This window comes from Ailuropoda melanoleuca, chromosome 8, assembly GCF_002007445.2.
Source record: "Ailuropoda melanoleuca isolate Jingjing chromosome 8, ASM200744v2, whole genome shotgun sequence".
Lineage (NCBI taxonomy): Eukaryota > Metazoa > Chordata > Mammalia > Carnivora > Ursidae > Ailuropoda > Ailuropoda melanoleuca.
The window spans coordinates 70,200,924-70,222,728 of NC_048225.1; the positions used below are offsets into that span (position 1 = coordinate 70,200,924).

Here is a 21,805-nt window from a genome sequence, read left to right on the forward strand (position 1 = left end):
TGAGACCTTACTCGTCTTGTGACATTAGGCTCGTCCCAAATCCCAAACCCCTTTGTTCCAGCCTAACCAAATGAGGACAGGAGCCTTTTCTGCCTCACAGGTCTGAAGAACGGATGACAAACACACATGGGGCAGTGCTTTGAAAATTATAAAACACCATACGAAATGGTGTCATAATTTGTTATTGTCTTTGGAGAACAAGAAATGACAAATCTAACAGGAATATCATTTGACTTTATGGCATCCACAAAATGGGTATTTTATAGGGACTTTTTAATAATCAAAAGTTATCATGTGATGACAGTTAAATAGTATTTTGAGTTGAGCTAGGGATCCCTTAGGAAAAATAGGAAGTTGGTCTTGTTTTGTGTTCTTCTGACCTACATGTTCTGTTTTCCTTTAGAAACATTTTCCTTTTCTCTGAAATCTGACTGTGACTATTTCCAAGCATCGTTTCACGTTAGTGTTTGCTTAATTACAGGTGTGACTGTGCTTACTTTAGCACTTTTATTCTTGATTTGAGAAGAAATATGGTCACATATACGCAACTTTTATCATCAGCAAACATAATAAACTCTCGTTAACCATTGCAGAGGCCAGAGAGGATGTCAAGATACAAAAGACATGCTCCCTCTCTCTTAGGCGTTTACAGTTTAACTGGAAAGATAAGACACGAATGGTAGAAGTGTGACCAAAACAGAGGAAGTGGTAAAGAGCCCCCATGAAGGTATGGCCTATGCTGTGCCTGAGCAGAGTGCCGCGTGCGCTAAGAAGTTAGAAATGGCAAAAGAGAAGATGGGCTAGAGAGTGGAAGTAATACTTGGAGATCTTTGAACACCAGTGCACTCCGCAGAGGGAGCTTTGCATGCAGGTCATTATACCAGAGAGGGGCTTATACAGGTTATGAGATTATGAGCACAAATTCCCCCCAAATACTGCCTAACGCAAAGCTTATGGATTAATGATTGACTGGGGAGTATATTTCCAGGGAATCAGGAATGAGAGAGTCCAGGGAGAGGCAAGGAAGAAAGGAAGCCAAGGTGTCAGTGTTTGCAGCACGAGCCCACCGTAGCTTCCCCCCAGAACAGCTGAGGGCTCCATCCTTCGGGACATCTTCAGGGAGGCTGTACGAAATGAGCGCGTCGTGAAATAACCCATTGAGTGGGGGTGGGGGGTGCAAGCAATTTAATCACTGGCCCTTTCCTGTCTCTTGACTCCTTGGGTCCCAGTCTGCTCCAAGAGGTGGTACCATGCCCTTGCCTCTGGGTTGGGCCAGCTGATTCAGAGCAGCGACTGGGGAAGCCAGAGCCTGTGCGTGCCCAGTGCAGGGAAGGCAAAGGAGCAGGCTGGTCCTGCCCGTGGGCCCGTGGTGGCTGTAGCCGCAGCAGCTGAGCTTGGCGACTGTATCAGAGCCACCGCTGCCGGGAAGCAAGGCCGATGGTCACGGTCTGCGTTGGGGAGGTGGCTGGGGGGTCTGGGATGACACGGACACTGAATCCAGTCTCACACTGCTATTTGGTGCGAGAGGATAGAGGCCGGACAAAGGGGACAAAATCACTCGGTTCGGAGCAGGCCAGAGCAACCACTTGTGGGATGTGAGCTGAATGAGAGTAATGGGACGTGGGAGGTACAGAGAGGAATTTAGAAATATTTCAAAGGAAAAGCCTTCTGTGACATGAGCATGCAAGTTACAGGAACGAGGAGAGGGGAGATGGAACAAGTACACAGGTTCCTGACGTGGACCGGAGGCTAGATCCTCCTAGAGGAGCGTTCTCTGATGCGGCTTTTCTGGGTACATCGTAGTGCGTTATCGTAAGATCGAGATCGCTGTTTTCAAGAGGTCGTTTTGATTAAGTGGTAAAAACAAAGGAAGTGTATGCTTCCCATTTTATTCGTGGCACCCAGACCCATTTTAGGAGTGCAGGTAAATTGGGATTAGAATTTAGAATATCTCAATTCCTGGTAAATCCTTCCACTGGACTGTTTTCTGGACTGTTGTCCTGCCGTGTTCTGTTGTTGCTTAGGAACCTGAAGTAACCCACAGAGCGGTTACTTTATACTCAAGCTCTCCTTTCGCCCTGGGCCTGTAGACTCCGGTCACAATGGGTATTTCTTGGGTCTCCTAGTGTGATGACGGTGCATTTTCCCCATCATGATCTACCTGGTTCAATACCCTCCCCTGACAAGCAGACGTTAAGTATAAAGTAAGTTCTAATGAGACCTTATCCCAAGATGGGGCTCTTCTTTCCCCAAAAAAGCAAGCAAACCCTAAAACAATGTCAAATCAGAGGCAAGGTAGACAGGGAAACTGGGCTGTCTGTCCAAATGGAGCTATAGGAAGACAAGGAGCCGGGTTTGAAGCCCAAGAAGGCAAGACAGAGGGGCCTATGTTGAAAGAATCATCAAAATGGCATTTCTCCCACAGATTTCTCAATAACTAGGCTTGTCCCTCCTCACAATCCTTTTTCCACATCACAGCTGGAGGGAACTTTCCATAAGGAAAATCTTCAAAAGCAAAACAGAAAACGCAAGTAAAAGAAAAGTAAAGGACAACAAAAGTCTCCGAAGTATTACAGCAGCAGGAGAACAAGAACATTAATGGCTCCTTGGAGCCCTCAGAATATATCCTGAACTCCTCGCGTGACATTTAAGGGTCTTTCTGGGAGAGTTCCTAGTCTTTCTCCTGTCTCTTTCTAGAACTCTCTGCTTCCACCATATGGATTTATTTGCAGGAACCCAAATGGGGTTAGCTGTGTCAGGTCTCCATGTGCTTGCATAAGCTGGGATAGGATCGGCAGTCCTTTCCCTCTCACCCCTCCTTACTTGCCTGGTGAAAATGTGTTTAATCTACAAGACTCACTCAGGTGGCGTGCCTGCTTCCCAGAGAAAAACTGAATCATTTCCTCCCATTAGATGTGGAGTCTCTCCTCATACTCTGGAGTGTGAGCTCCTTGAAGACATGAACCGTGTCATATTAACTTCTTAATCTGACGGATGGGTATTGGTAGATCTGGAGCCCCGTCCAGGCAACACCTCTTCTAGGCACTGACTCTCCTTGGTGTAAATGAGCTTTTCCAGAGTCTAGACCGCGGAACTATAAAGAAGCTATTCAATGTGGACATCTAGTGGCCAAAGGGGGGAGATGACTGTTCTTGAGTAATTGTGTGTCGTACTCCTACACCCATATATGTAAGCCCCAGAGGGCCTCTACCTGTTCCTGTGTCTGCTCCAGATTTCTACCACTTAAAGCAATTTTGGCTCCAGATACTCAACTATTCAATAATAATAATACCTTATATATTACCATCTTACTAAATACATTCCTATTCTCGTGTAATACATATACACACACAATGAGGCAGCATTTTGGTACTATTCTTTCTATTTTTACTGTGAGCAAGTTGAGGTTCATAGATATTAATTAATTTTCCCAGAGTGATCTGTATTTATGTATAGAAACTGAAGTTGAGTCCAAGACTGGCCTCATAGACGTTCCTCTATTATAGAATTTATCACTCTGTTATTATTTCTTGCTTTTACAAAAGTGTGTCTTTGTCCATTTCCTAGCACATTTCCTAGCACCTTGCCTGGTATATTGTATGTGCATGATAGTGGATCGCTGATCGGTGTTGTAAGTGAATGCATAATCATCAAGTTATATCACAAAGAGGTTTGCTTGACTCAATCTGGTGCACAGAGTTAACCCTTGGATACCTCCTTTTGCTTCCAGGCATTTTATATGCTATATCCTTGAACTTGAGATAGCCTGACACTCGTCAACTTGATAAACTACCTTCCATTTATCAATACAAATATTGCTTTCTCTTAAAACCTTCCTCAGTATTTCCCTAGGCAGAGGTCAGTGCCTCCGCGACGGTACCCTCCAGCTCCCAGACGCAGTTCTGGGTTAGTACGTACCACCTTCCTGTAATTACTACTTTACACGCCTGTCTTCTCCTCCAGGCATCAGCATGTCGGGCAGAGGGAACAGTGGTGTCAAGGCAGACAGCGTCGCACGTGGCTGGCAGTTTGAGGCACGCCATCTGTGTCCCAACATGAGTAGGCAATGCAGCTAGGTGAAACAGAGTGTCCGTACTCTGCCAACGAGATCAGTTTTTATAGACTTCTGTCTTCAAATTGGCGTCTGCGTACGGCTTGAGACACAGCTCTTCCTAATGGTTGTGCAAGGACAGTGTTAGGAGAATCAACTTCCAAATTCTGTCCTAGAAACCAGCTCCCTGTGATCCAGACCCCCCTTTCTCCATCACCTGTCTCCCACCTCCCACGAAAAGATACAATCTTTACGCATCCCAAATCTTACAGTGGGAGATTACCAGGGGGGTGGGAGGAAATTCCAGGATGGCAAACGAACGGACGAGTTAAAATACTGTTGAGGAACCTGGGGAAGTGAATGACCACTCAGGTGGTTCCCAGTTATTTGCTTTTAACGAAGTCGAGTGGGTAGTTGACAGATCACTAACTGTAATTGTTGACAATAACCACGCTGTGATCGTTGGCATATAGATTCAGGAGAGTTCAAATAGTTGAATGTAGAAGGAATGTTCTTACAATCAATAAGAATTGACTATAACAAAATTCCTTCCATGGCATCTGGATACACATGTGATCAAGAAATCTTTATAAAGAGGAAAAATAGGAAGAGAATTTGCCTTTTATCATTCCAGCATTGGTAATAGTAACTTGTGAATAGGGTATATTCTTCGTGGTGGGGGAAAGCTACACTGATCACTTTAAGAGATGTATTTCTAATTAAGTTTTTTACTTGTAATATTTAACAAAGTATTTTGATCAATTGTGTTCTAAGAAAAACTGATAACTCAATCCATAAGACAATTTTTTAAACATTTAGAGACTTGCTATCCAAGAAATTCAAAAATTTCTATTTTTTTAAAGTATTTTATTTATTTGTCAGAGAGAGAGAGAGAACACAAGCAGGGGGAGCAGCAGGCAGAGGGAGAAGCAGGCTCCCCGCTGAGCAGGGAGCCCGATGCAGGACTTGATCCCAGGACCCTGGGATCATGACCTGAGCTGAAGGCAGATGCTAAACCAATTGAGCCACTCAGGCGCCCCTAAAAATTTCAATTTTTTAAATACATTTTTTGTTGAAGAAAATAATAAGGCAAATAATTTAAAATCTTTCAGTCGTATTAATATATCACACTAGGATAAAATGTTTAGGGGAAAGTGGAATGGAAACGTAAGTTTAAATGATTGATCACTGCTGTGTGTGTGTGTGGTTACATATCTGTGTATACATCAGTAGAGATATAAACATGAAATCACTAATGTATTTATAAATTACTTGATCTGTTTGAAAGAATAAGGTAATAGTTTTATTTTAAAATATTTATATTAACATTACACAACTCTTTAAACTTAAGGTGAAAAACTTTAGCTATTTAAATTTTGGGGAGTGCACAGTTTTTCACAATTCTATTAAAGAAAGCAACAGGAAAGGAAACCGAAGACCCTTGCTGTGGCCCACAGCCTGCATGGAAGGAAGGCATGGGCAGGTCTGGACCTCTTCACCCGCCTGGAGTCTGGTACTCTTGAGAGAATTCCAGGGGGGCCGCTTTCCTTTGTAGAATTTCTTCCAGGCAGGACTGCCCTGGTCTTTTCTGTCCCTTCACCCTTATTCCATGTTTGAAGACCCAGCCTCAGTGTTACCTCTTCACGATGCTGTCCCCACTGCATAACCCACTGGAATTTTCCTTGTTCGGGTTTGTTGTTACACAGTAAACATAGCACGTGATTCCGTATCGTCCTACCTTGCCTCGAATGTTGCGTGGAGTTGGTCTTGGGTCTACAGGATGTACAGACTTGTGGTCTCCTCAAGGGGAAGCACCCCCCACATCTCTGGTTTCTCCTTGAAGACCCTACTCGGCACAGGGAGACACACCTTGTACACATGTGATCAGCGTGCAGCTTTGCAGGGAGAGCAGGGACGTCACACTACCCCTTGTAGAGCTTGTAGGAACAGGGGGAGAAAGGCAAAATCATGGGTTGTGGACTCAGCCAGTCCTGGGTTCTCAAGACCGTCTCCACCTCCTGTTGGTTTCTTATCTGTCGGAGCCACAGGACTCCTTTCCCACAAGGAGGGATGCTGCATGTAGCATGCTTCTTACGGGGCCTCACAGAATGGGCCCTCCTTTGGGGGCAGTCACCTTCCCCTTCCCTGTCCAGTGTTAAGGGAATTGAGAATTAGGTTCCACCTCAGTTCCAACGTACGTATGAAGTATTTGTAAGACAGTTGCTCATTCTCATTCTCCAGAACACAGCAAATACTTTTGACTCAGGCAGGACCAAAAGTCATGGGTAATTAAGTGGTGTTAAGAGAGAGAAGAAAAGGGGGGGGGGAATGTAAGGAAGGGATTGAGATTTAGTTTGGGTCTGTTCAAGTGGGTGATCCTAGAAGACTGAGTCAGTCTGACTAATAAGCCCGTGCAGTCAGGGAGGGCCTGGAAGGTCAGGGACTGTCCTAACTGGTGACGGCAGGGAGTGTTAGCGGCTGAAGCAGGTGCGGCAGGCTCGTGGTGCTTGCTGGGGTGCAGGCGTGGTCCCAGACTGCATCACACTGAAAACATCGCTTTCCTCTTTGACCTAAATAATAAGAGGGAAAACTCACCACACTCCTGCACCGTGACTGATCCCTGGGGTTTTCACACTTCAGCCCTAAGCACAACGAGGCTTTTCCTGAGAGCCTGCTAATAGTCCTACATCGTCTGTGGCTGCCGCCGCCTCCCTCACATCTTCTCTGCACCGGCTCGCTCCTTGACGGCGTCCCACCGGCCTACTTGTTTGGTATTATTATTCCTCTTACCAGTGGACTGTCAGTTCCAGGAGGTGCTTGTGTCACTCCCTACTTTGTACCCATTTGCTCGCATACTGATGGACAGGTAGAGAAGCCGTAAATAGTGAGTGAGTGAATGAATGAATGAATGACAGCTAAAAATATCCCGGCTTATTGCTTTAATCATAAGGACTCATTTATTCATCTGTAGGGTATACTGAGATTTGCTAATCTACAACAGCAAGTTTTCTCGCCTAAGAAGAACTAAATCATATTCAAGGTAAATTAACTAAAAGTTGAAGGCCCAAGACTATGTTTTAATATTTAAAGGCAACTGTATAATTAAATGCCATTATATTTGATAGGAAAGTTTGTAAACTAAATAACACCAACAGTATCTAACCTCATTAGAGTCTAATTACGTAACTACCTTCAGATTTTTTGGTTTCCTTCTGGGAATATATTCAGTTAAAGAAAAGACAGTATCACTCTTCAGGTAAAAATGTAATGAGGTGAAAGTTGATTCTTAGTTCTGAAGGCAGCATATCCAACTTCCTTGCCTCCAGAATTACTTCCTATAATCTGAATACGAGTCCATTATTTGCGGTTATAGCACTACTCCCTGAAATAGTGCCTTCTACCATATTCCAAAACGCTGTCTTCTTCTTCCAGTCCCTTATGTATTGTCAAACATTCATGTATTCAACGAACATTCATCGAATACCACCCGCATCCGACACGGGAATTATGCTGCCCTCCCCCAAATAGCAAACCCGTCCTAAGACCTCTTCATTTCACACTCTTACAGTGAAAATTTTATAATGCGAAGGGATTTTCAATTTTATGAAAACAAAAACAAAACTAAAGTCTACTGAGATCGTATGAATTGCCAAAGTCACAGAGCTATTTAGAGGGAGCAGGGATCCCTCCAGGGTTCCTGAAGCCCCACCCCCTCTCTCTTACCTACTTACCTGACACAGATCTTATTTTTTGTTCTCTGTTAGGACCACTTTTTCTACAGCCTCTCTTGATCCGCTCATTCAACAACTATTTATGCCAGTGTGTTCTAGGGAGTCACAGTTTCGTTTTCTCCCCCATATCTGCTTGTAACACCTGGTACTTTTAGTCTCTGTTAATGTAATCGCACTCGACTCACCACACAGGTTAGAAATCTCCAAGTGATTCTTGACTCCTCTCCTCCTCCCTCATCACATTCAATAAGCTAATGGGCTCTGTTGATGTTAATCACCAGATGTCTCTGGAATCCAGACTTTGCCATTCATACCTTCAAAGGTACTCTAACTCGGTCCCTGTCATACCTGCCTGGACTATTGCTCTAGCCTTCCAGCTGTCATACCTGCCTGGACTATTGCAGTAGCCTTCCAGCTGTTCTCCATGCACTGGCCTGGGACGGGAGTTCTACACCACGGCCGGAATGAGGATCCTTTCAGAGGAAAGAGGAGGAGGAGGAGGAAGAGACCTTAACTGTTGTCACTTCACACTTAAAAAAATGACAGAGTAACAGGTTTATAATTCACTGTTTTATACTGGAAAAGTTGTTTTGTTTTGTTTTTTAAAGAACAGAGAAGGAAACAAAAACCCTTAGCAAGAAATCAAAAGCCTTTCTCCGGTGGCCTCATCTGCTCCTCCTAACCTCCTCTCTCCTTTGTATCCTCTGAGCCCAGGCACTTCTGAGTCCTCTCGTCACTTTTAGACCCTTACATGGTCTCCATGCTCTGGTGCATGATTCTTCATTCCTCCTGGAGTATGCGTCTCCTGCCTTGCTCCCAAAGGCCCCTGTTCTGTGACTCACACAATACATTTATACCTCCCTCAGTCTTACTGTTGTTCCCTGCAAGCACCTACATTTCTGCATTTCCGTCACCCCTAAACCTCCAGGGTTGGCAAAGTGACCAGCACACAGGTGCTCAATAGAAGCTTGTGGATGGAATAAATCACTCTCTGGGAAGAGGCAGGGAAAGGAACGAGTAATGTTGTTAAAGTGTATTTGTTGCAAAATGGAGGCATAAATGAAAACCAGGGGAGCACAGAAGGCTTACGCCCTTGTCCGCGGTCTTGAACGAGAACAGTTCGTAGGCTAGCGTCTGCTCGCTGGAGGGTTAACCCAGCCCCCTGCATATTTTACCATAACTTTGGTCAGCTCGTCCTTGTGAAACCCACTGCAGTTTCATCTTCAATCCTGAGTCAGACACAATGGAGAAAAGGTAAAATCAAATGAGATTCACTTAGTGACTCTCTCTCCAGACTTTCTCTCTGGCAGAAGGTTTAACACAGCAGCTGCAGCATTGGGGGGGTGTTGGCTTCAAGGGCTTCGAGTTCTGTCCTGCAATCCACCTGCCATTTGTTCTCTTTTCTGGGTAAATGTGTTGCCAGTCAAATTTCCTGGGGAGGTGAGGCATTATTCCTGTTAGATATGTCACTTTTAGAGTGCCTTGCTAGTTGCAGACACTGAGAGGTGTCTCCAGTGCACGTCCGTGTGCCCCTGCGCCATGTTATACTGTCCCACTTTCTCTTCTTGCAGGGATCGTTTCCATTACTACCCTAACTGTGCTGGCCTACGAGCGTTACGTTCGCGTGGTCCATGCCAGAGTGGTCAATTTCTCCTGGGCCTGGAGGGCCGTTACGTACATCTGGCTGTACTCACTGGCATGGTCAGGAGCGCCTCTCCTAGGCTGGAACAGGTACATCCTGGACGTACACGGACTCGGCTGTGCCGTGGACTGGAAATCCAAGGACGCCAACGACTCCTCCTTTGTGCTTTTCTTATTTCTTGGCTGTCTGGTGGTGCCTCTGGGCGTCATAGCCCATTGCTACGGCCATATTCTGTATTCCATTCGAATGGTAAGTTGAAAACCGCAAATGCCCCTCCCCTAAACTATTTCCAGGGTGGACAATTCTGAGCAGAAGAGACTCAAACTCTTCCCACGTCACTAGGGGTTTCCCGCAGCTGGACCAGTTCTATGGGACTTCCACAAAAGACCAATGAGGAATTACATCCACTGTCTCTACGCGGCTCTGTAAACCACAAGGAGGAAGGAAAGGTGTTCTAGACAGATAACATCAGTAGCAACCAAGAACAGCTGCATTCTCTAGCACTCTTAGAACTGAAGAGCCCTAACAGAGGGAATTCCACACTTGCCATGATGTATTCATTCAGAGGTCACATAACCCACTAGGGCACAGTAGACATATTTCGTCTGGAAATCACTTCCGCATCGTACAGCGCAAGAACTGACCACAAGTGACAGTGTGACGCAGTCTCCCACTTAGCCACATGTGTTTTCCTTGCTCGCTCACCGTGTCTCCCTGCGTGTGTCTTCCTCCTTCAGAGCTCCCGCTCGTCTCCTCCTGCACCCTGCTGAGACCCTCTAGCTTTTGCCTTTTTTTTTTCAAATCAAACTTGGCTACATGCATCACTTTAAATCATACCCCACTGCCAACCTCCACATTCAAACTTTTCTCATACATACCTATTTTGTAAAAAAAGAAAAAAAAATCCCCACATCAATCCAACGATAGGTTTTCCCCATGCCTGTAGTCACACTACAAAGAGAGTTAGGGGAAAATCTGCCCCCAGCTTCCCAATGTCCGTCCCCAGACGTCCTGTCAGCAGTGCCTACAATGTTCTACTCTCATACAATCACTACTACAGATCCTCAGTGCTCATTTAATCCCTTGCCCTACCCCCCATTCATTCTTACCAAATAATCATGCTTATTGGGCAAAAGAAAACCATTATCAAGAAATTTCTCAACTCCCCTTTATACAAGCCTCTCTGTTCAGCCTCATTCTTAGGCCCCTCTCTTCAGTTTCGGGGTCATGGCATGGATCCCTCAGGACCAAGCTGCCCTTAGCTTCTGGTGTTCCCCCAGCCCCACACTCTGCCCCAGGGCGCTCTCCTTCCTTACGTCTCCAACCTCTCCCCTACTTCCGGCTCCTGCTCTTTAGCAGTAACTACGCTAAGGTCCTACGAAGGCAAGATCTACCCTCAGATCCCTCCGGCTGTCACTTTCTCGCTCTCCTCACCCGTGCTTACTCAAAGAACCATTAGTGGCTTTTGGTGCTATCTCAGCACTCAATAAGCATTCATTTGGCCAATATTTGTTGAGCATCTAGAATGTACCAATTACTTACTGTTATGGCCTGTTTTTGTCTCTCAAAAATTTATAGATGGAAGCCTTAACCCCAATCGATCGTATTGGAGATGGGGTCTTTAGGAGGTAATTAGGGTCATATGATGTCATGAGTGGGGCCCTCGTGATGGGATTAGTGTTCTTATAAGAAGGGGAAGAGAGACCAGTGGCTCGCTCTCTCTGTGTCTCTTCCTTCCTCCCTCCATCCATCTCTCCATCCCTCCCTCCATCCCTCCTTCCACCTCTCTTTTGGTTGTATGAGTACGCAGAGAGAAGACAGCCATCTCCAAGCTGAGAAAAGAAGTCTCATACCGAAACCCACCTTGACCTTAGACTTCCCAGCCTCCAGATTTGTGAGAAATACATTTCTGTTGTCTAAGTCGCTCAGTCTATGGTATATTGTTATGGAAGCCCAAGCTAAGTCATCTACTAAGCTCTGAGGATGCAACATGTATGAAATATCGCCCCGGCCTCGAGGAGTCTGTAGTTTAATAAATTCACCTAGCATTTATTTTTTTTATTTTTATTTTTTTAAAATATTTTATTTATTTATTCGACAGAGATAGAGACAGCCAGCGAGAGAGGGAACACAAGCAGGGGGAGTGGGAGAGGAAGAAGCAGGCTCATAGCGGAAGAGCCTGACGTGGGGCTCGATCCCATAACGCCGGGATCACACCCTGAGCCGAAGGCAGACGCTTAACCACTGTGCCACCCAGGTGCCCCTGACCTAGCATTTAATTCCTCAACCCGTTGCAGATTGGCGCCTCCTTCCTTGAGCACGCTGTCACAGAAAGAGCCCATTAAGGTAATCGATGATCTTCCAAATGTTAGAGCCAATGAACACATTTCCATCTCTTTTTTCCTTTCTGGCATCCGTGGCATTTGACGCTTGTGGCATTATTAACAATTTCCACTCACTTGTGGGTTTCTCCTCCACTGTTCCTAGGTCTCTCCTGTTGTTGCTCCTGACTCTGGCCCATCTTCTCAGGTCTCTGCCAAGGGCTGCTTCCCTTGGTCCTCCCAGCGTTCTGTGTGTAGTTCTTTTCTCATAGTACACACTGGCCTTGGGCATCTCATATGCTCTGTGGATTTCCCCTTCTAACAATAACTTGGTGACTTTGGAATCTCTGTTTCTGACCCAGGGTGTTCTTCTGACCTCTGTCAGGTCTCACAGTCAGGTGCCTACTGTACATCTCCACTGAGATGGCCAGACTTATCAGATTCCTTTTTTATTTTAAGATTTTATTTATTCGAGACTGAGAGAGAGCACGAGAGAGTGGGGTGAGGGTGGGGTGAGGAGCAGAGGGCGAGCAGACTCCCCGCTGAGCAGGGAGCCCCATGCGGGGCCCGATCCTGGGACTCTGGGATCATGACCTGCGACGAAGGCAGATGCTTAACCAACTGAGGCACCCAGGTGCCCCCTCAGAACATTCAGACTTACAGATTCTACGCGTGTGAAGACAAATTGGTCAACTTTCCTCCAGAGCTGCTGCTCCTTCCTTCCCTTTCTCAGTAAATGCTCCTTATTCCTCAGCCAGAAATGAGAGAGAAATATTTAACTATTCCTCATTCATGTTTCCCCTACACCCAACCAGTTTTCATTTATTCAACCTCCTATTTTTCCTTATATCCTTTTCCCCTCCTCCTGTTGATACAGACTAATCTCAAAGGGGCCTTAGTTTTTTCTTCCTTTATTCTTGCTTCTTCTAATCCATTTTCTCCATACTTCCACCAGAGTAATTGTTCTCAAATGTAAATTTTCTCATATCACTTCCCAGCTTAAAATCCTTTAGATGTTCCTTTGCCTTCATGATTAAAAATAAAGCCCCGCCCCTGAGTGTGGCTACCAGGGTCCTGCATGACCATGTCTTGTTCGTGTGTCCAGCTTTATTTCTTTTTTAAAAAAGTTTTATTTACATATTTGAGAGAGAGAGCACTAGAGAGAGTCAGCATGAGTAGGGGTAAGAGGGAGAGGGAGAAGCGGACTCCCCGCTGAGCAGGGAGCCCGATGTGGGGCTCAGTCCCAGGACCCCGGGATCATGACCTGAGCCAAAGGCAGACACCCAACCGACTGAGCCATGCAGGTGCCCTACTTCTTGGCATGACTTGCCTCTTGCCACCTCAGGCTCCAGTCAAGTGCATTATTTCTTGTTCCCAAAACATGTGTCCTTTTACTACTTTGCCTCAGCATACTTCCTGTCCCTGGAACATTCTGTCTTGCCTCCTACTGACCACAGAAGGCTGAGCTCAGTAACTTCTTGCCCTTACCCATGTCTGTATCCATTACCCATCCTGTGTGTTCCCGTAGCCCTCTCTGGTCACCTCCCTCATGACATGTATCCCCTGCGGAAGCAGTCTGTGTGCCTGTCACCCTCAGAATAGAGTGAATTCCTTAAACTCAGAGACCCAGTCTTATTTATCTTTTCACCTGTAGCTGGAACTGTACTTTCATACAATACTTGATCAGAGACTGTTTTTGCAATGAGTTACAGACAGTGCACAGGAAGGGGAAGTGGTACACGGGTGAAGAGACTTGACTCTAGACCACAATGTTCTCCACCCAGAACCTGGTGACACCGACACCATCGCCTCTGTTTACTTATCCAGACGGGTGACTCGTACCGGTGATGGAGACATAGCTTCTCACGTGACAAGAGGACTCACAGTGACGCTTTTGAAAATCTACGGATGTCTGGATCAATAAGCCCTATTTATACAGGCAGAGAACACTTTTGCTGGGAATTCTGGGGTTTGTCTTCAGTGGCTCACCCTTCAGGACGAATTCAACTGTGTATATGCTTTTGCTTCATGCAGAGCACTTTTGAAAGACACCCTCAAATGTGTGACTAAATAGAGTAAGACATCACGTAGAGCTCTTTATTTGGAAAACGCTGAAAGAACGGAGTGAAGGAATAGAGAATGATAAAACAGGCCAAAAGAGAAAAATGAAAAATAATCATGGAAACTACACATATACAAACCCACATAATCCAAAACATTAGTCAGAACTGTATCCTTATACCAAAGAGGAACTGGGCTTTCCCCTCCCAACATTTCCTTAAATTAACTTCTCCAGCATGCATGTAATTCCAAGATGACAAATGAGAGCTCTGCTTTGATAAATGGTGAGAGGATGGGAATTAAGTTGCCCAGAAAGGGTAGACATGAGACTGGGGGGGGGGGCTCTGGATGGTGGGGAGTCGGGGACAGATGATTGAGCTGTGGTTATATTGAGTTTACTGAGTATACTGTATATTGTATAGTCTTTCAATACAGTACAATATATAGTATATTGAATATACTATATACTGAGTATATTGAATATATATATAAATAGAAACTCTGAGGAGCCAAAAATCATGATTCCAAATATTCCATAGTATCATAAAAGTACAAATGCTTGTAAGTATGTTAGTTTCAAATACAATTCCGATGTCAATGTGTATTTACTCTTGAACACAACCTCGCAGTCGTGTGTGTGGAGCTGGGACCCAACTTCTAAGTACAATAGGTTGTTCATTTGACCCTCCTTTAATCTTGACTTTTAGAGAAAGTAATTGATTGCCAAGAGCAAAAGGGGTGAATCTGGTATATGGATCCAGACCTAGTTCCAAATTGAGAGCTTTTACTAGAACTCCACAACCTCCTTAAAAAACTCTGGGGAAAATCTCTCACCCCCCCCAAAAATGGTGTTCTGAAAATAGAATAATATCCTATCACATTATAAAATAGTTTCTTTTAAACTAGAATTGCACACATAGATAATAATAGTATCATAACTTTACAACCGTGCCCACTCCTACACGTTCCCTCTACTCTATAAAAACTCAGTCATTTTAATTATCCATATATTCTTCCTATTCTCCGTCAATATGAATATGTGATTCTGCTAAGAATATAGTTTCTTAAATATAATTTTAGATGATATCAGTAACTTAGCTGTATCAATTCAAATACACTTTTCAATACCATAAGCACATGTTCTGATTTATTTGGAAAATTTTTCCTTAATTCTTATGATAATGCTAGAAATAAAAGGAACACTTAGAGTTTGTTGAAATACAACAAATTTCCCAGTTTAAAATTGTATTCTAAGTATAAATAGTATGCAAGATACCTTCTTTTAAACATATAAGGCATTTGTATTTTTGCAGCAAACTTAGCTTTTTAGGATAATCAGAAATAACCATTTACTTAAGAACATACTTTTGGTGCAGAGGAATATTATTCCACTCCCCTTACTAACAAATTTATAATAACAATAGAAGGAACTTGTAAAGAACTTTTATCTGAGAAACGCAAACAACTTTCAGACTGTAGGCCGTTACTCCTCAGTGCTTTAAATGGGATAGATTAAAAGCAGAAACGCTCAGTTTACAGGAATGTGGCTACAAGTGTTCTCTGCACCTGAGCCCTGATGAAACCAACCACAGGCAAGGTCCCCATCGAATCCCACTTCGTAGTGGTTAGCTGTGAGTGGGAAGTCACCATAGTTTCTAGCAAGAATTCATTTGGGAATTAAGTTTAATCAAGACCAGCTTAATCATGCAGAACCGACATCACATTTTTTGCCTGGTTTGAGGAGTTGAGGATTATGGTCTGGATAAGAGCTTCCAGGATCATGGAGAAACTGTTTTCAATTTATCAGGATTCTTTCAGGCTGTCTTTCAGTGACTAGAAGATCTAGGCAAACTAATTCATTTTCTTCTTCTTCTTTTTTAAGATTTTATTTATTTATTTTAGAGGGAGAGCGCACCTGCTCGTTGGGGGGTGGGTAGGGAGGGGCAGAGGGAGAGAGAGAATCCCAAGAAGACTACACACTGGGTGTGGAGCACAGCGGGGTGGGGGCTTGATCCCACAATTGTGAAATCATAACCTGAGCCAAAACCAAGAGTCCCACACTCAACCAACTGAGCCACCCAGGTGCCCCATTTTATTCTTCTTTAAATAAACTGAGAAACATTAAAAACCATTCAAGGATCAAAGAGTCTATGTGGCTCAAGGTACCATATTAAAGATGCACAGACTGAGACCTGGAGAGATTAAGGGTTGGGCTGAACTGCAGGTTCCTGGGCCAGGAGTTGGCCTCCAAGGTCCTGTTGAGTCCTCTGTCCACTAGGGTGGGCCCCGGAATTTTGTCTGAATGTCTATTATCAAAACAACATGAGAAAAGGACTCTTTCATTTTCCACTCTCTCCTTTCTGCAGCTTCGTTGTGTTGAAGATCTTCAGACAATTCAAGTGATTAAGATTTTAAGATATGAAAAGAAAGTAGCCAAAATGTGCTTTTTAATGATATTTATCTTCCTCATCTTTTGGATGCCTTATATCGTGATCTGTTTCTTGGTGGTTAATGGTTACGGACACCTGGTCACTCCAACAGTATCTATTGTTTCATATCTCTTTGCTAAATCAAGCACTGTATATAATCCGGTTGTTTATATCATCATGATCAGAAAGGTAAGTGTGGTAATAAACACATTGCTTTCACCACGTAGATGTGGTTGTTGGAAAATATACTACTTTCGTAGAGATTATTCAGGACAGCTTCAATGATAAGAACCTAAATCAAGGATTTTATAGGAAAAAGGGTTCAGGAATAAATGTAAGATATTCCCAAAGAAAATAATAACAATTCTAAGATCTACCAAAAGATCTTGTTAAGTAAAATTCTATTAAAATTAATATTTAATTCATCAGGAAACATCTTATGTCTAGTAATAGTAATAGCCACAAAGTTAATGATTTACTTAAAATTCTTACTGTACCGTGGAGGTTATACCCATCATCTTTCAAAACACCAAGAGATAGGCACTAATATGATTTCTTACTTTATTTACGAATGATAACACAAGTTCAAAAGAGCTGAATGACTTGCCCTGTCCAGGAATTGCTGGTGCCCGGATTCTAATCTGGTTTGCTTGAATACCGAAGTCCCTGCTCACGGCTCCCCACTTAGGGTTACAGGAACCATTATTCACATGCTGCGACCACTGTGTAGCTCAAATTAATTTGGCTCCAGAAAGTCCTCTAGAGCTAATGGGAAGCTTATTATCTGTTTTTGTGGTAGAAAGGTTTTGACTTGATGATTGTCAGTCATGACTATGAGAGCCCCCTTTATGATTGCTGTGAAATATGAAACGAAGCCTCTAAGTTACAGAGCTTAAAGATCAGAGAATCTAAGTTATAAATAATGGCTAATTATTCCACTGGGATTTTTTTTTATTTTTATGTTCTAAATATTTATTTATTTATTTATTTGAGAGAGCGAGTGAGAGAGAGAACACAAGGGAGAGGGAGGGGCAGAGGAGAGGGAGGGAGACCTCGAGCAGACTCTGCCCTCTGAGTGTCGAGCCCAACTCGAGGCTCAGTCTCACAACCCTGAGATCACGCCTGAGCCAGACCCAGAGGCAGGCGCTCCACGGACTGGGCCACCCAGGAGCGCCTCCACTGGAATTTTAAAGTAACAGGTCACACTAATAACGGGCAATGATAACTACTCTGGCTACTAGTGCTCCATGGTTCGGAAGAGGAGAGCATTTTTTCAATTAATCTTACAATGTTCACTCCTAATATCCCTCTTCTTACTTTCATACGGCTTCGATCTCTATTCACTGATGGTCTTCCTTTCTCTTTCATGATGCCTTCATTTATTTACTTAAACTCTGAGAATTTTAAGTTGGAGTTCCTAAAATCTGAGAATTACTTGAATGGCTTCAGGAGAGCCATGAGAACCCCTGAAATTAGTCACAAAACTTTTTAAGAATATGCACGCGTGAATTTTTCTAACAAGATAGTTTATAACGATTTTCTGAGGAAGGGTAAGGCCCCCATACTTTAAGAACTACCACAACAGGCAGATAATTACAGTTAAAATATATTACTGAACAGGTTTTTTGTGTGTTCTTTCTCTGGGCCAGTGGGCCATATGTCAGTTCCTTCAGAACTTTAATGTGCATACACACACCAAAAGAGACTGTTAAAAAAAAAAAAAAGTGCATATTCAGATTTGGTATGCCCGGGTGCCCAAGATTCTGTTTCTCAGGAGCACACTTTAAACAGGAAGTCTAAAAGACACAATAAACTAACAAACAAAAACAAACAAATAAACCAATGGTCCTTATCCTCACGGAGGTTACCATTTACATGGGAGAACATATTTCGGCAAACTTTAACCCGTATAATAATGTATCTTTAGCACTTAACCTGATATAGCAAACACTAATATGATGAATGGTCTCAAGCAAATATTTTTAAATGTGGGTGTAACTCAGTGCTAACTTGTATATAAGCGAGGTTTAAAGAGACAAATCAATGTAGCTGGCTATTATATTTTTCATTGCTATTTCCTGATCTGGGAAAGCCCTGTATTAAACTTTTATTTTGCTCTGAACAAAGGAGATAAAAGTTAAATTAACTTCTTATTTATATGCTTTATTGGTCATGATAGACTGACTATTTTAACAACTTCAAACCGTTTCAGCGCATTAACAAGAAAAAGGTTTTTCTGATTTTTTTAAAAAGATTTATTTATTTATTTTAGAGAGGGAAAGAGAGCACGCAGGAGAGCATGAGTGGGGGGAGGGGCAGAGGGAATGAATCTAGAGCAGACTCCCTGCTGAGTGCAGAGCCCCCCACAGGGCTTGATGTCAAGGCCCTGAGATCAGAGCCCGAGCCAAAGCCAGGAGTCAGAAGCCCAACTGGCAGAGTCACCCAGGTGCTCCAAGGGTTTGCTCATTTAGATCCTGGTCCACAGTCCGCCGCATTTGCTGGAGGGTGGGGGGCTCTGTCCCCTGAGGTTCTGTAGGAATTTAGGTTCCTTCACGTTGTGATGTTATCATCTTCAGACTTGACCTCTGAGGGCTTGTAGGAGGGACAGCAGGGAGCAGTCCCTGAGAGGGAGCTGAGAACTCTGGTTCAGTGTCGTGCCCAGGACAGGGGAGGGTCATGGGTACTGGTGAACACCAGCACACTCTGCTGTCGTACTTTCCTCCAAATGGTTTGTAATGTTGATAGAAAACAATTCTTTACGTAACCAAAGGAACATCAGTGAGCACAGCCAACTGTAAACTCTGCAGAAAGGGCCTTGTCAGTCTTTGCTGCCCACAGCATCCCCAAAGTGTAGCACAGTGGCGGTCACCTCGTAGGGCTCCCTGAGTATTTGTGGAATGAATTAGTGTTCAAATTCCTTAAAGAAACAGATTTAGCCGCCCTCATAGAAGGCGCGTGCAATGTGGATCCATGGAGATTATAAGGTATTGTAACAGTCCTATATGATTCTGTTAATGAGAATTATAATAATAAAAAACATAAAACTCCAGGATTATTTAGGTACACATGAGCATTGCTACCCAACCCCACACCCACCCCAGCTAACAAAAAAGAGCAACCAAAATTAAACTCAACTAATTTTATTGAATGTTAATCCAGATTAAGGGCCAAATTTTTACTTGATATTCAACTTTATTTTCTCTCTGCCCAGTTCCGAAGATCCCTTTTGCAACTGCTATGTTTCCGACTGCTGAGATGCCAGAGACCTGCTAAGGACCTACCAGCCAGTGGGAGTGAAATGCAGATCAGACCCATTGTGATGTCACAAAAAGATGGGGACAGGCCAAAGAAAAAAGTGACTTTTAATTCTTCTTCCATCATTTTTATCATCACCAGTGATGAGTCACTGTCAGTCGATGACAGTGACAAAAGCAGTGTGTCAAAGGTTGATGTAATCCAAGTTCGTCCTTTATAGGAAGGCGTAATGGTAATGAAAGATGAGGCCTTATACTGGAAACCACTTCTAAACTTCCATTATAAGGACCGTTTTGGAATCCCCATTCTGTGTAATATTTTGGGGAGGAAAACCTTTCCTCTGCCTTAAAAGTTTCTTCTGCCTGATGTAGGAATAAAATTGACATGAGGCAGATTAACAGGAGAAAAAAACCCAAAAGTTCAATTCTTTGTGCATGGAGGTCCAATAATAAAAACGAGACCCAAAGAAATGAGCAAGGCATGCAGCTTTCATACATTTTAGACAAAGAGACATGAATCCGTAGGAATTGACAGGACAAGAAAGCTCATGTTTGGGAGCCTCAATCGGTAAATAATTCCAAACAGGATTTGGGCTGAGTAGTAATTTAGTAAAAGTAACGAGATATGTTTACGTAGGTTTTTCAGCCCTCAATTCTTTGATGATACAGCTGTCTCTCTACCCCTGGTTTAGGGAGGTACTTTTCACACGAGAGATTTTCTGCTTTCGGCGGGGGAAAGGAAGGTCAGACTGTCCTTTTTGCACTTGCTGATTCTTAAGTAAGTTTAATTCAAAATTGTGGCATATTTTGGGGCAGCCTGCCCTGGGCTCCCACAATAGCAACAGAACTTTTGTGGCTCAGCAGGAAATCTGAATTGCCCATATGTTTTCTGGCCTCTGGAAGCAACTGGGCAAGACGATTGTTTTAATTCAATGGGTGCTTTTTCTATAACGAGAAACCACTTATGGCACAAGATGGGCATCTGGCACCATCAACTTCTAACATGTTGGAAATTTTCATTTCAAATATATATTTTTAAGTGACACTATTTTCCAAAGCACATAATACTTGTTTCTCAAAAATACTTAACTGTATTCACAGCTCAAAAATAGCTGTAAAAATAGCTTTGTATCATGCATGTGTGGAATCACTAGGAAATCTCAAATTTTCTGTAGTGTTGGATCCTAACCACTGTCACATCCTATGTTTGACCAAATTTATCAAAGAGACAATTCCAGGGTGAAAAAGAAAATCAGCACCCTGGCTTCCTCTGAAATAAAAGATTTGCTGTATTTGCGGTATGATAAAAAGGAGCTTCAAGATGAAGGTGCTGCTAAGGTCCGAAAGGAATGAATATTAAAAAGCAACCCAGCAAAGAAAAGGTGGTGAATTTCAAAGTCATCTTGGAGGCTAGAGAATCATGCATTAGCAGAAGATGTACACGGAAAGGAAGTGTTGACGGCAGATAGGTATTTCCATCTGTTTCGTTTCAAACATAATCTTGGCAAGATTATCTTTCCTTCTTGGCAATTTGCCACAATCTTGCCAAGAGTTTTGGGTTTAGAAAAGGAGTTTCAAGCAAAAAATGAAACCTACATTTGAAGGGGATGAAAGTAAGTGTAAAACTGTACTCATAAACTGTATTATTCAATCTTTTTTGCTTTTCAGTCTACTGGGTAATCATTGGTCAGTGTTAGTGAAGATACCATTTTCCCACAAGTCATTGTTTAGACTGAACACAGCTCATTAGAACTCAAGGATTTCTTTGACTATCTAAAAACAGAAACAATCATTTTATTTTATTGCCTAGATTTTATTTCTTAGATGCCGGTCCTACTGGTGTAGCGTCTTCATGATTAACCATGTTTGAAAGACTTCTGAGTGTTTCAGTTGGTCTACTGAAGAAGGAAGAACCAAAGGAAATGTTTTCACCAAAAGAACTTTTCAAAATCAAGTTTATCACTGGTTAGTAAACTGCTTCTTGAGAGTCTCAAATGGAATAATTTCTATGAAAACTGTCTTCCCTTATTTCCTTTCCACTCTGTTGTATATATCGATGTTTAATTTGTAAATAAAACTCTTCTTATTCTTCACTTAGCATGGCATTAATAGCTCCCCCTTTTTTAATCTTCAAAAGGTAATACTGACCTTTGAACACTGCGTAGTAAAATTAGTTCATTTTGTAACTCTCTACAGTGCCCCAAATTCCTCATTTGTACTTCCAGTTTTAGTAAGTGACACTGAGCTCTCTACGTTGCATGAGTTCCATCCAGGTGATCAAAAGTATACTTAACATGTTAGGCAAATCATAGTTTT

At 43.1% G+C, this 21,805-nt stretch overlaps 1 protein-coding gene across 2 annotated transcripts in view; it reads left to right on the plus strand.

The window, feature by feature from the left end:
- The window catches only part of OPN3 (opsin 3), a 42,947-nt gene extending 21,507 nt beyond the window's left edge, over positions 1 to 21,440 (plus strand). Inside the window, exons 2-5 of one of the 2 annotated variants that reach the window (XR_004627234.1) lie at positions 9,354 to 9,673; positions 16,173 to 16,424; positions 19,447 to 20,958; positions 21,300 to 21,440. Coding sequence is in view for 1 of the 2 variants with exons in the window: in XM_034666666.1 (XP_034522557.1) it covers positions 9,354 to 9,673; positions 16,173 to 16,424; positions 19,447 to 19,710 (836 nt within the window). In the remaining variant the exon portion in view is untranslated. Of the gene's footprint in view, positions 1 to 9,353; positions 9,674 to 16,172; positions 16,425 to 19,446; positions 21,122 to 21,299 lie in introns of those variants that run through there. The other variant, XM_034666666.1, reaches the window with a different exon arrangement.
- The last annotated feature ends 365 nt before the right edge of the window (positions 21,441 to 21,805 follow it).